This window comes from Ictidomys tridecemlineatus, unplaced genomic scaffold (genome assembly GCF_052094955.1).
Source record: "Ictidomys tridecemlineatus isolate mIctTri1 unplaced genomic scaffold, mIctTri1.hap1 Scaffold_3719, whole genome shotgun sequence".
NCBI lineage: Eukaryota > Metazoa > Chordata > Mammalia > Rodentia > Sciuridae > Ictidomys > Ictidomys tridecemlineatus.
The window spans coordinates 93357-107110 of record NW_027522481.1 but is presented as its reverse complement, the minus strand read 5'-3'; the positions used below and the strand labels follow the sequence as shown (position 1 = coordinate 107110).

Here is a 13754-nt window from a genome sequence, read left to right as displayed (position 1 = left end):
AGAAAATCTTTACCACATGCACCTCAGAGCATTATTTTCAAGGATATATGCAGAACTCAAAAAACATGACACCAAAAAAACAAATCACCAAATCAATAAATGGGCTAAGGAACTAACAGACACTTCACAGAAGAAGCAACACAAACCTTTTTCTAAGATAATATTTATTCCGGTATTGAACCCATTTTTATTGAACATTTACCAATTTTCCAGATGATGATATTTCCTACTAGATCTAGGGGGAGGAGAAACAGAGAAGTGGCATTGCAGAAATAACATAATAGAAACCAGAAGCAAGAAGTTTAAAAAAAAAAAAAAAAAGAATGTCTCTTCTATACAGTTAACTATTCTCAAGTGTTTCCTCTCGTCCTCTTCCCCCCAAATGTAAGAAATACAAAGGTAAAGTCTCAAACAGACTGAAACTAGCAGCAGATAAGAAATTTAAAGAAATATTTGGAAAACAACTAGTGGAACAGATTTGATAGAGAAAGCTTCAATCTAAGAGGCAACTACAGGACAGTAAGAAATGAGGAAAAATACTGGATTCATAAGCAGCAGAGTCTAGAGATAAAAAAAAGATCTGAAAATAAGGGTCTTATAATTAAACTTCTACTATTTGTATAAATAGTACACACAAACTTTTTTCCTCCCCAATCCCAGTGTCAGCCTTTCTATTGTTTAATGACCAGACTATATATATATATATAAAAAAAAAATCATCAGATGAGAGGAAAACCTCACATAATTTTAAAACAAATTCTCCAAACAAAAGCAGATTTCATAGGTCAAAACACTAAAAAGAAAATGCTAATAGACTTAGAAAAAGTAAAAGATAAATATAAATTCTTCTGAAATAATACTGTTGAGTCAGAGACAGATAAGAGAGAGAGAGAGAGAGAGAGAGAGAGAGAGAGAGAGAGAGAGAGAAGAAAAAAAGAGTTTATTACTTCATTTTTGTTTGCATTAGTTCTCACTGCCTCCAATCTCATAGAGTAACACAAAGGCCCATCATGGATGCCTACACTTACAGTCGCCTGTGTTACAGGAGAGAAACACTGTGTTTGGGAGGACTGTTAACAAGCCTGTGCTCTGTGCTTTAGTTGTCTGAGACATCTAACTCCTTAAAGCTTATCGCTATACACAAAACCCTGAGAAACTGCACAGGCAAAAGAGCAGCCAGGCCTTTTGTGGCCTACCCAGGAAAAATGTGCAGGATGCTCAGGGTACATGGTACACATATTTGTCCAACCAACAGTATTCACCCCAAAAAGAAAAAAAGATGTAAAAAAAATGAAGGAAGAAAAGGAATAAAGGAATATAAGAAACAAAGTAAAAGATAGCTCAAATTAAATATGAACATTAGAAGATAGTTTTTAAAAATTCATAGAACAAAAAAGACAGAGGTAGAATGTAACTGGAAGAGGGAAGAAAGTAACCTGGAACTATAATCCAATAAACCACCTCAAAACAAGGCTAAATGCATAAATAACAACAACAACAAAAACAAAAATAGATAAATGAGGTTATGCAGAACTAAAAAGCTTCTGGGCAGTACAGGAAATAATTGACACAGTGAAGACACAACCTACAGAATGGGAAAAAATATCTGGAAACTATCTGACAAAGCATTAATATCTAGACTATATAAGGAACTCAACAGCAATAAAAAAATCAAATAGTCCAACATAAAAATGGGCAAATAAATTGAGTAGAGTATCTCAAAAGATGCAGACAAAGGTCCTCCACATCAGTAGAGATATAGGAATAAAATCCAAACCACATTCTGAGATATTTCACCTAAGATATGGCTATAATCAAAAAGATAAAACAAGTTCTCTCGAGGACATAGGGAAAAAGGTACCCTTAGACACTGTTGGTAGAAATATAAATTAGTAAAGCCACTATGAAAAATGGTGTGATGATGCCTTAAAACAAAAAAGAAAAAAAGAAAAGAAACACAACTATTGTGTGATGCAGCTATCCCATTCATAAATTTTTATTCAAAGGCAATGAAATATCAAATAGATACCTGCTCTCCCATATGTATTATAGCACTATTCAAAATAGCCAGGATATAAAATCAACCATTCATTAATGAGTAAAGAAAATACAGTAGATACACACAATGGAGTACTAGTCAGTCATCAAAAGGACACAGTCCTGTCATTTACGTATGAATACAACTGGAGGTTAGTAATGTTGAGCATTAGGCAAGCACACAGAAACAAGGACCAAATATGATTTCACTAATATGAAGAATATAAAAAAGGTAAACTGACATAAACTGTTAGCAGAATAATTATTATCAGAGGGCAGAGGGTGAGACTGGGGTTTATGGAGAAACTGCTTAATAATTTTCATTTATAGCCAGATAAGAGATATGAATGTTGGTTTTCTATTTTACATTATGATTATAGCTAATAGTAATGTATCACATAGTCCTAAATAGCTAGAGGAAAGAATTTTGAATTTTATCATGAAAGAATGATAAATGTTTGAGAAGATAGGCAATCTAAGTATCATAAACTATATGAAAAAATATAACAAAATACCCTCTTGTACATCACAAAATATACAAGCATTTTTACCAATCAACAGAAAAGCTTTTTAAGACATTCTTTGGGAGGAAAAAAGAAACAGATGAAGATTTTAGATATAATTAAAAGAGACTACACCTTCAAATTAGAACGATTTCCCAGGTTTTGAATAAGAGGAATGAAAAAAAGACCAACATCAAGAAACACTGTGATATTTCAAAACACTGGATTAACAGAAGATTTTAAAGGTTTTCACAGAAAAAAAAGTTCATAACTGGCAAACAGAAAAATTGGATATTTGGTCACTTACAATATTAGACTCTGACAGATAAAACAAGTCCTTCAGAGTTCTGAAGGAATATTTTCCATTTAAAATTCTACAATGAGACAATCAAATTTGAAATAAACATGTTGAAATGTAAGGGATCTAAAGTTTACCTCCTGCACATTTCTTTAGGAAAGAAATTACATTAAGATAATCAAGAGAAAAGACAGCATAATGAAAAAGTGAGAAAACATGAGACAATGAGAGAAACATTATCAGAGGGGATGAAAAAGCAAGTAAAAATGTGGTGAGATAGAAAAGGTAGAAGATGTGTAAAAAAGCTGTAATCTAATTCTGAAGCTATGAAGTTGTCACTACAAATTAGAATAGGAATTTAACTGTACCTATAGATGAAGAGAATAGATGCTAGACAATAATTAAAATCAGAAATTGCTGTAATATTTACTATATTTAAGGAAGACCTATTTGCTACCACAAAAGGAAAAGAAGCAAACAATGAACATTAAGAGGCAAGGTCAAGAAAAAAGGCAAATTAAAATGGAGCATAATTTCCCTCAATCGAAGAAAACAATTAGTTATTCTGAATGCTGTCTTTTGTTTGGGGCAGGTGTCATACACAACTGTCCTACAGAAAAGTAGGACATAAATATAACCTCCTATTTTTGAAAAAAATGCTATTATGTGGAAATACATAATGTAAGTGCTGTTTATATTTTTTCACATTTGTTAATTCTCTCTAACGACGGGGAACAGATATATTATGCTTAAACTCTAGAATGAAAATATATTAACTATGACAATATAGAAGTATTGCTGACAAAATTTGGCAGGTAAAAGAAAAAGAGAAGAAATGATCGGGAAGGTTGTGCTTACTCATCTTTATGTCAAAATCAGAAAACCAATAAGTGTCAGCTACAGTTAATGGACAAGACATAACAAGAATGCTATTTATTGTTACAATGTTAATCAAAAGCAGAAATAAAATGTAATAAAAATCAGAAGAGGTGAGAGGATTTAAGTCTTAACCTATCACAGCAAGAAATGTAAACATAAATTCACTATATTAAATACTGCTTTAAGAATAAGATTTAGACTATAATCCCAGTGGCTCAGGAGGCTAAGGCAGGAGGATCACGAGTTCAAAGCCAGCCTCAGCAACTTAGAGAGGCCCTAAGCAATTTAGATCCTGTCTCAAAATAAGATATAAAAAGTGCTGAGATTCCACCTTCTGGGTGCCCTTCTTCCTCCGGGAGAAGTCTTTTCTTCTGTCCTTTAATAAATAAGTCTTTTCTTCTGTCCTTTAATAAACTTCTAATCTCTACTCTGAAAAAAAAAGTGCTAAGGAGATGGCTCAGTGGTTAAACACCCCTGGTATCAAAAAAAGGAACAAGATTTAGAGACATGAGGAGAAAAACAAAAAGAAAACACACAAAAAAACAGTAATCATCTCTGCAGATCTTACAAACAGGTGAGTTGCAACGGTCAAAGACTGCAGTTCTTCATTTTAGTTCCTTTTTCTTTTCTTCTTTTATTAATTAAAAAGGAGCATGCAGTATAGCTGATGATTAAAGATGATTTTAAGAAAACTGAATATGAGCAGTGCTATAATCTGAGATTACTTAGCATAAAGTAAATATTTTAAGGACACCATTTTCTCAAAGCATAGTACAAAAACTGACCACTGTAAAGAATACTGTAAGACTGCATTTTGCTTAGTACAAAGAAATATACAAAGGATAGATTTTGTAATATTTTCTATGAAAATGGTTACAAATTTTGAAAATATTGATAGTTTAATAAAATTTAAATCACTGCTAATTCCCTGAAAAAATATTTACTTAGCATGAAAAAGAAAGGTGTAAGCTAGTCTCCAAGGTCTCTGCTCTTACAGAGTTGATGTTTTAGAAGGAAGACACATAATAAATATCTAAATGAATAAATAAAGATAATTAAAAGGTAAGATATATGCTGACAAAAAATAAGCAGTATGACAGAGAAACTGATGGTGTAGTCTTAAAAGGCTGTTTAGATGATGCCACTAAAGGTGAAATCCTAAGAATGAGAAAGAGTCATCACTGAAAACAGCTGGAAAGTGAACATTTCAGACATCAAGAATAGCAAGCATAAAGGTCCAAAGAGAGAAAGAACTTAAGATGCTGGTACAATGAAGCTGACATATGAATGAAAATGTGCTGTTTCTTAGTGGAATACATGCAGAATGAATAGCTTGGGCCCTCTCTAAGTGCTACTGTTCCTCTTACAATCCTACAATAAAAACTGAATCAAAACCAACATAAGTCCTAGTTTGTTTTTATTTTTGTCCAATGAAATACAATATTACTCATAAGAATTCATCACTGATTATTAAAGGAAAAATATATAACTTCACACAGTGAATTAGCATGGACAACATCTGATATACTAATAAACCTTAAGAGATACCAATACTACTATTAAACAATACTACAAGGATAGCATTTTAATTAAGAAAACAGTATATAAACAAAATTGCTTTATTAGGGTATTTCATTAAAAACATTTTAACTTTTAAAATAAAACCTAGGAAAATAGAAAATCGGCAAAAACTAGCATCCTTGTAATAATATACAACAAAATAAAAATGTTTTAATTTCAACAAATTATCAGGATGAAAATAACCCTAGTTTAGATTTTTCAACATCTGTGTATAACATCTTATGTTATAACCTGAGACAGGGATAACCTAGGATAGACCTACAAAAATCTAGTAAGTATACATTCATGCATTTATTAATCCACAAATCCATATTAGCACAAGTGATTTGCCTGGTAATAATGCTGGAGTGAATAATAAATGCAAAGTCCCTGATAGATCTCAAGGAGCTTACATTCTTGTAAGAGTCTGCATGCAAATAAACACCAAGTATCAGATAATAATATATATACCTATTTTTTTAGTGTCTTCATTTTATTTTTATGTGGTTTCGAGGCTCAAGCCCATTGCGTCATATAGGCTAGTTGAGCACTCTACTACTGAGCCGTAACCCCAGCCTCATATGCATCTTTTAAAAATAATATCAGAGTCTTTTTTATTTACACAATATCTTTTCTTATTTATTTTTATGTGGTACTGAGGCTCAAACCCAGTGCCTCACATGTGTGAGGCAAGCACTCTACCACTGAGCTATAGCCCCAGCCACTCATGTGTACTCCTAATTAAAAAAAAAAAAGAAACATGGTAGAGTAATGAGCAAAGAAGATGAATTTTGCCTTCAAACTCTATATTTTGTATGATTCAATTTTTTTAGATTTAAGTGCTCAATAACCAAATTGTAGATGTTTCTCTATTCCTAAATCCTGAAAAACTTTCCTACTACCTATATAATATAGAAGACAATTCGCAGAAGTGAAGATCTTCTATACTCCAGACACAGCTTTGGATAATCTATCTGTACATACCACATTCAAGAAGTCTGTTTCATGAACATACCAGGTCCATTCTTATCCCATGTATTAAAAATTTCGCTTAGAATGTGCTGTCTTCCTTCAAGGCTCACTCAAAAACTGTCTCTTCCTCAAACGTCACTTCAAATTATCTCTACCTACTTGCTGATGTGACTGATTGAAACAAAAATTCTCACAGTTACTGCATACTACTATTTATTTTATGCACAGATCTGTTTTGTACATAGTGACTGTCCAATGCCTAGCACCTTGTATAAAACAGACATCAATGAAGTTTTGCTGATAGTGATGGTAAATAATGTACTTTCCTTACCACTGTATCATAAATTAAGAAGTCTGACTAAAAGCCCAAGCTAGATTTATGTTACTCTATTTAGGTTCTTGCTGGGAAAGAATAATTCCCTAGTCAAAGCCTCTACCTTTATGAAGATTGTTCAAGGAAGGAAAAGACATATACTGTAATATATAAATAAGACATATATATGCAAAAAAGAATGAAGATTTGTAGGTGCTATTTATCATAAAAAGGAAGATGGGATAATAGTAGAATGTAGTTAAGAGTTAATGTGAAAAAAATCTGAAAAATAAGTTTTTTTAAAAGTGTAAAAGTATAATAAGAAAGAAAGAACAGGGAATGAGTAGTATAGATAGTATTAAGTAACAGAAATAGTATTAATAAAAATTACTCACTCTGAAATGTTTCTTTTCTTTTTTTAGTTATAGGTGGACACCATACCTTTTTATTTTATTTACATGGTGCTGAGGATCCAACTCAAGGCCTCACACATGTGAGACAAGTGCTCTACCACTGAGCCCCAGCCCCAGCCCTCTGAAATGTTTCTTAATGTGTTCAAATAACAGGATAAACTTCATGTTAGAAAGTAAGACTGTAAATGTTAAAATAAGACCAAGACTTTAATTCCATAAATAGTGAACAATTTCATATTGTTTTTGAAAGAAGTGAATTATACAAAATACTATTTTTAAAAACACTCTTCCTTGCAACCATGCATGTAATATATTGAGGGAGAAGTAAATAAATGTTTGGAATTCAACTAAATATTATTATAATGGCCTAGTGGGGAAAACATAGGTTATTAAAATAATATATAAACATGTTTTCTATTTTGTACATACTCTCCTTTGGTATCTAGAAGGGCAAAACATCCAGTAAAATCTTCTAGGAATATCTCTACCATAATAAATAAAGAATTTTATAGGAAGCAAAGTAAAAAACATTCTTTCCAACTAAAATAAAATACTTAGTGAAAATTTAATACCAACAAAGTAAATGGGGACTTTCTTCCAATGTGTGTAATTTATTAGCAATAAGAGCAGCAAGCAAATCTGGGTCATTAAATATGATTTGATGAGCCTGAGAAATATAATTTAATATTAATGACATATGTTCAGAGTACAAAAGATTTAGTAGAAAATATGTGCCCCAGTGAAGACCCTATCCTCTATTCATCCTTACTCCATTATCCCTTATACTCCCCCCTTCCAATTTCTTAATGTTTAATGGGGGATAGAGGAAACCTAATAAGAGATGGCTTAAGAATCTTAATTCAGTGAATTCTCGCATATGGATTCTATGTTTATGTCAGACTAAACTAATATTACAAAGTAAGACATTACTAGTGCTTTTTAGCACACTTCAGACCTCAATGTCATTTTAAATTGAAAAGTGAAAAACTACAAGCATTCCACATAGTTAAGTCAAAATAACTACATTTCCAACACGGCTAACTGAAAAATATTTCATGTTAATGATCACAGGAACATTCATGGCCAAATCCGATGAATTTAGGGTTTTCTAATATATTTGCATACAGCCTGAAGAGGGCAGTCATGCTGCATCACAAGGATCAAGGAGTGCTTAAGCAGTAACTGCTGGGTACTGTTAAGTTAAATTTGTTATATTGAATATTCTCCATTTTTTATTATGGGAACAAGACAAAACATCAGTGAACTCAAATGCTATAATTTTTCTATTATAATTCTTTTTAAAAGGTTATGTAGGGCTGGGGATGTGGCTCAAGCGGTAGCGCGCTCACCTGGCATGCGTGCGGCCCGGGTTCGATCCTCAGCACCACATACAAACAAAGATGTTGTGTCCGCCGAAAACTAAAAAATAAATATTAAAAAAAAAAGGTTATGTAAAACTACAAAGGATTATTAAATCATCTATAGTAGTATACATTTAATATTTCTCATGATGAATGTAATTTTTATCTTTAAAGCTCTTGAAGGAATGTTTTAAAAAGTATGGTAAGTATGGTTTCTCTTTTTAATATTAACCAAACTATCAAAAATAATATTAATAAAACTAGGAATATCCAGGAACAGATTCATATTAAAATCCTAGAATAATAAGCCTTTTTAGTTATAGATTTACAAATTATATACAGACATAAATATAGGTTAGTTATACAAAAGTAAGACTTCATAAAACTCAGAATTAATAATTTCTATTGATAGTGACATACATAGATCTGAAGTGAGAAGACTTACCTAATATTTAAGGTTCTGGTGCTCTTGAGTAGGGGAGAAAAGACAGAAATGGGGGATTAACAGTATCCTATGCAATACTCTGTGCTATACATACTTAGGGTAAGCAGTTGAATATACTCAAATATATTAAACAAACCCAATGCCACTACAGAGCTGATGAATCAACAGCTCACTGCCATTTTGCAACTAACCACATAATTTACTTGTTGGTTAGTAAATAAAGAGTTGTGTCTATTACAACTTTGTTTCTTGTGTATCCATTTTTTTCCATTATCAGACCTAAACAGATAAAAACTGTTTTACCCAACTCATTCAACAAGTGTATATAACCTATTATATATGCATACTATAGATAGAAGAATTATATTATGTATTTGATAAATATTTGCATAACTAATAATAAAGATTAATAATGGCTGAACCAAAATGAATTAATTCATGTGGGAATGGGGTAGACACAGGCACTTGCTTCAATATACTTCAATACTTTATACAAACACTTAAAAATATTAAATAATGAATACAAAAAATGAGTTCAAAACAATGTAATAAATCTTATTATGATAATGTAAGTAGACACACTCATGGTATTTATAATGTATCTATTGAATAAATGAATTAATGCATTAACTTACACCTTAAATCCTCTAGAATTACCCAACAAATCTATGCTTTAGATTCATGTGCTAAAGAACAGAATATAGGCAGACTTTAAACAACTTCACTGAAATGAGTCAAAAAAGCAGACAAAAAATCATAGAAACCGTGTCCCAAGAGATGGAGATCATATGCTGTCTACCTGACTGAAAGTATCAAAATCATCAGCAATATTCATTGTAGTATATGCCAGGAATCCGTTTATGTTTTATACATATTTAATTTAATCTCCATTCTTTTTTATGCTTTCCTCATCAAATGTATTTTGTTTTTGGTAGACCACTGTATCATATATGTTAGTAAATTATAGTGTGTTTATTTACAGGGTACAAAGCGATGCTATGATTTTTAATACAATATAGAATAACTAAATCAAATTAAGACTTCCATCACCTCAAATTAGATGTTTTATTTTTTAGAGCAGTTAGAGGTTCATAGAAAAACTAATTAAAAGGTACAGGGATTCACATATTATTTTAAAACAATTCTGGGACTACTGGTGTACCAATTAACCATTTGATTATATGTATTATATATGTTATATAGTAAACTGATCTTGTTTACTATATAACATATATATTACGAGCAACTTTTTTTTATCCAGTACTATTGCTCTACCTAGATTCTGAATACTAGAGTACCCATAAGAATGTCTTAATGCTAAACACTGAAGGAATATTCTTACTTTCTCTTCCCTCAGTTATACTGAAGTATAACTGTCTTCAAAAAATACTGCACCTAGCCAGGCATGTTGGCACACCCCTGTAATCCCACTGGCTTGGGAGGCTGAGACAGGAGGACAGCGAATTCAAAGCCAGCCTCAGCAAAATCCAGGTGCAAAGCAACTCAGTGAGACCCTATCTCTAAATAAAATACAAAACAGGACTGGGAATGTGGTTCAGTGGTCGAGTGCCCCTGAGTTCAGTCCCCAGTACTATTCCCCCCACCAAAAAAAATACTGCACCTAATTAATATCCATAGTCTATACAATTTGGTGAGTTCATATATAATTATACTTGTGTTACCATCACCACAGTCGAGGCAATAAATAAGAATTTCTATGACTTTCAAAGGTTTTCTTGTATCACTTTGTGTCCTTGCTACAGGGGGTTGCTTTTGCTAAGGCTTTATGATACAGGTACTATTTTTATCCTCATTTCCTATGAGGAATGTAAAGCAGTTTGTCTATGTCTCATGGCCAAGAATTAGTGGTGTAAAAAAGACTCAAACTCAGAAAGACAACGCTGACTATACCTGTTGCTATAGGTAGAGATTATACATTTAATTCACAGTGTTGTTTCCAGTCCACATAAACCAGAAATAATGTGAAATTATTTTTTAAGCAAATCCTTGAACATATATATTATATTAGTTCTAAGAATGGGTTTCAGTAATATATATTTTAGCCAGCTTTCAAAATACCATTTAAGCATACAGAAGAGAGGATAGCTGGTATAAAAGAATGCTGGAGGAAAAAAATGGAAAGTTTTCTTTTCATAATATAACTCATCTGATTAGATTGTAGGTTTTATTCTTCAGTTAAATATATCAGTCTATGTTCAAATGAAAAATAATGTGCAATATTATAACAATTTAGCATAAAATTCAACAAACTTAAAACTTACCACCATAACACTATCATGACTTGTAAGCAACGTAATACAAATCCATTATTAACACTAAGTCAAACACTAAGTAAGGACAGAGAACTAGCATTTGAATTCTGAAAATATGGACTTGTATAGTAAGTAGGCTTTGCACTTCATAATGTATAAACTTGGATAAGTTATATAAATTTGTTTATTGTTTTTCTCTTTTTAGCATATAATACTAATAATTAAGAGGAGTCCCAAGAATAACAAAGCATGAGACAAATCAAATTCTTTAGAAAATGACAAAGATTATGCAAATCTTGGTGTATTCATCATCTACCTTAAAATCCATTTACTATATATTTGGAATTTTAAAATTTTGTAGCCAGTTAAAACTTTCTCCCTCACTCTCTGCAGCAGACCTCAAAGTTTTCAATTTCCCCAATAAAGTGACTTATTCTCAGTACAGAATTTTTTAATGTGCTCTTTATCCCTTCTCCTAAACTAACTTACTATTGCTACAGAGCACATATAACACATCCATAACACATACAGAACATAAGTCATACAGCCATTTTCAGTGAATGGCAGCAGATTAATATGTCTCATCAATTTCTAGACATCCTCTAAATCGTAATACATTTTTTTTATTATTTTTTAGAAAAAGTAAAAAGAGATTTGCTAGCAAAGGAGAAACACAGGGGATTTCTAATTCTCTCCATCAGTAGGAACAGGGGGCTTTTAAATGGTGATTGAAAGGCTACATTCCAAGTGTTCTATTTGGAGTTGTACTTCACTTGGTAATTTGGGAGAAAGTCATTTCTGCGATCCTCTGGTTAGATCATAATACATTTAAGTTAAGAGATATGACAAGAGACTTCTCATAAATCTCCATGTTTTTTCCTTAATGGTGTTTATAAGTTAGATTATTATAAGTTAATAACTATGTAATGTGAATAGTGTTCAAAACTTCAACTAGATTCTGAGATTAACGAAAGCTGCAGCCAGATCACTTTGTTCTCATTATCTCCCTAGTAACCATAATAATATCTTTACATACATAGTGACTGCTCAGTAACTAACTACTGGTGCAAAAAATAAATATCAGAGCAGATCAGGCCCAGCGGCCTGCTGAGGGGAAGGACCATCTCCTCCCCCAGTGCCTGCAAGGTAGGCGGCACTGTGACCACCAGCAGATCAGGCCCAGCAGCCTGTTGAGGGGCGGAGCCGGCCCCGCCCCCAGTGCCTGCAAGGTAGGCGAACCGGCGACCCATGGGCAGGTCAGGCCCAGCAACCTGCCAAGTAACAGAGCTGCCACACGCGCCTGCAGGGAACGCGGTCCTGCGACCCACCAGCAGGACAGGTCCAGCAGCCTGCTGAGGGGGAGGCCCGTCCCCTCCCTCAGTGCCTGCAAGGTAGGCGGGACTGTGACCACCAGCAGATCAGGCCCAGCGGCCTGCTGAGGGGCAGGCCCATCCCCTCCCCCAGTGCCTGCAAGGTAGGCGGGACTGTGACCACCAGCAGATCAGGCCCAGCGGCCTGCTGAGGGGCAGGCCCGTCCCCTCCCTCAGTGCCTGCAAGGTAGGCAGGACTGTGACCACCGGCAGATCAGGCCCAGCGGCCTGTTGAGGGGCAGAGCCGGCCCCTCCCCCGGCACCTGCAAGGTAGGTGGACCTGCGACCCATCGGGAGGTTAAGCCCAGCAACCTGCGGAGTGACAGAGGTGCCCCTCACGCCTGCTGGGTAGGCGGACCTTCGACCGGCCAGCAGAGCCGACCTAGGGCCCGCCAGCGTGGTAGACGGATCACACCATTTGGAGGAGGATCACAGCCACTACCTGCCCTGCAAGGGAGACTTTTCAACTATACAAGAGCAATATAAATAAATAGAGGGAAAATTTCAAAAACACAACAGGTTTACCAAGCAGAAAGAAATGCCAGCAGTATGAAAAGACAAGGAAAAAAAGGACCACAGGCAATGCAGGTCAACTCAACTTTAGAAGAGGTTATAGCTGCAACAGATGGAATGTCAGACAGAGAGGTCAGGATATACATGCTTCAGATGATCGGGAGTCTCAAGGAAGACATGAGACAGCAAAATCAGACAATGAAAAATCACATTGACAAGGAACTACATAAACAAATCCAGGAAGTAAAAGATCAATTTCACAGGGAGATAGAGGAAATAAAAAACAAACAAATAGAAATCCTAGAAATGCAGGAAGCAATAAACCAACTTAAAAACTCAATTGAGAATACTACCAGGAGAGTGGATCACTTAGAAGATAGAACATCAGACAATGAAGACAGAGTATTTCAACTTGAAAAGAACATAGACAGCTCAGCAAGTCTGCTAAGAAACCATGAGCAGAACATCCAAGAAATATGGGATAATATCAAAAGACCAAACTTAAGAGTCATTGGGATACAGGAAGGCACAGAGCTCCAAACCAAAGAAATGAACAATCTATTCAGTGAAATAATACGAGAAAACTTCCCAGACTTGAAGAATGAGACAGAATCCCAAATCCTAGAAGCCTACAGGACGCCGAATGTGCAAAATCATAAGAGATCCACACCTAGACACATTATAATGAAGATGTCCAACATACAGAATAAGGAGAGAATTTTAAAAGCTACAAGAGAAAGGAAGCAGATTACATTTAGGGGTAAACCAATCAGGATAACAGCTGATCTCTCAACACAGACTCTAAAAGCTAGAAGAT

At 34.1% G+C, this 13754-nt stretch overlaps 1 protein-coding gene across 1 annotated transcript in view; it reads right to left on the bottom strand.

Annotated features, from left to right (window-relative positions):
- Positions 1–8257: 8257 nt before the first annotated feature.
- Positions 8258–13754, bottom strand: part of LOC144364812 (dolichyl-diphosphooligosaccharide--protein glycosyltransferase subunit TUSC3-like) — an 80569-nt gene continuing 75072 nt past the window's right edge. The window contains exon 3 of the mRNA XM_078036466.1: positions 8258–8394. Coding sequence (XP_077892592.1) covers positions 8274–8394 — 121 coding nt within the window. The 3' untranslated portion in view covers positions 8258–8273. The remainder of the gene's footprint in view (positions 8395–13754) is intronic.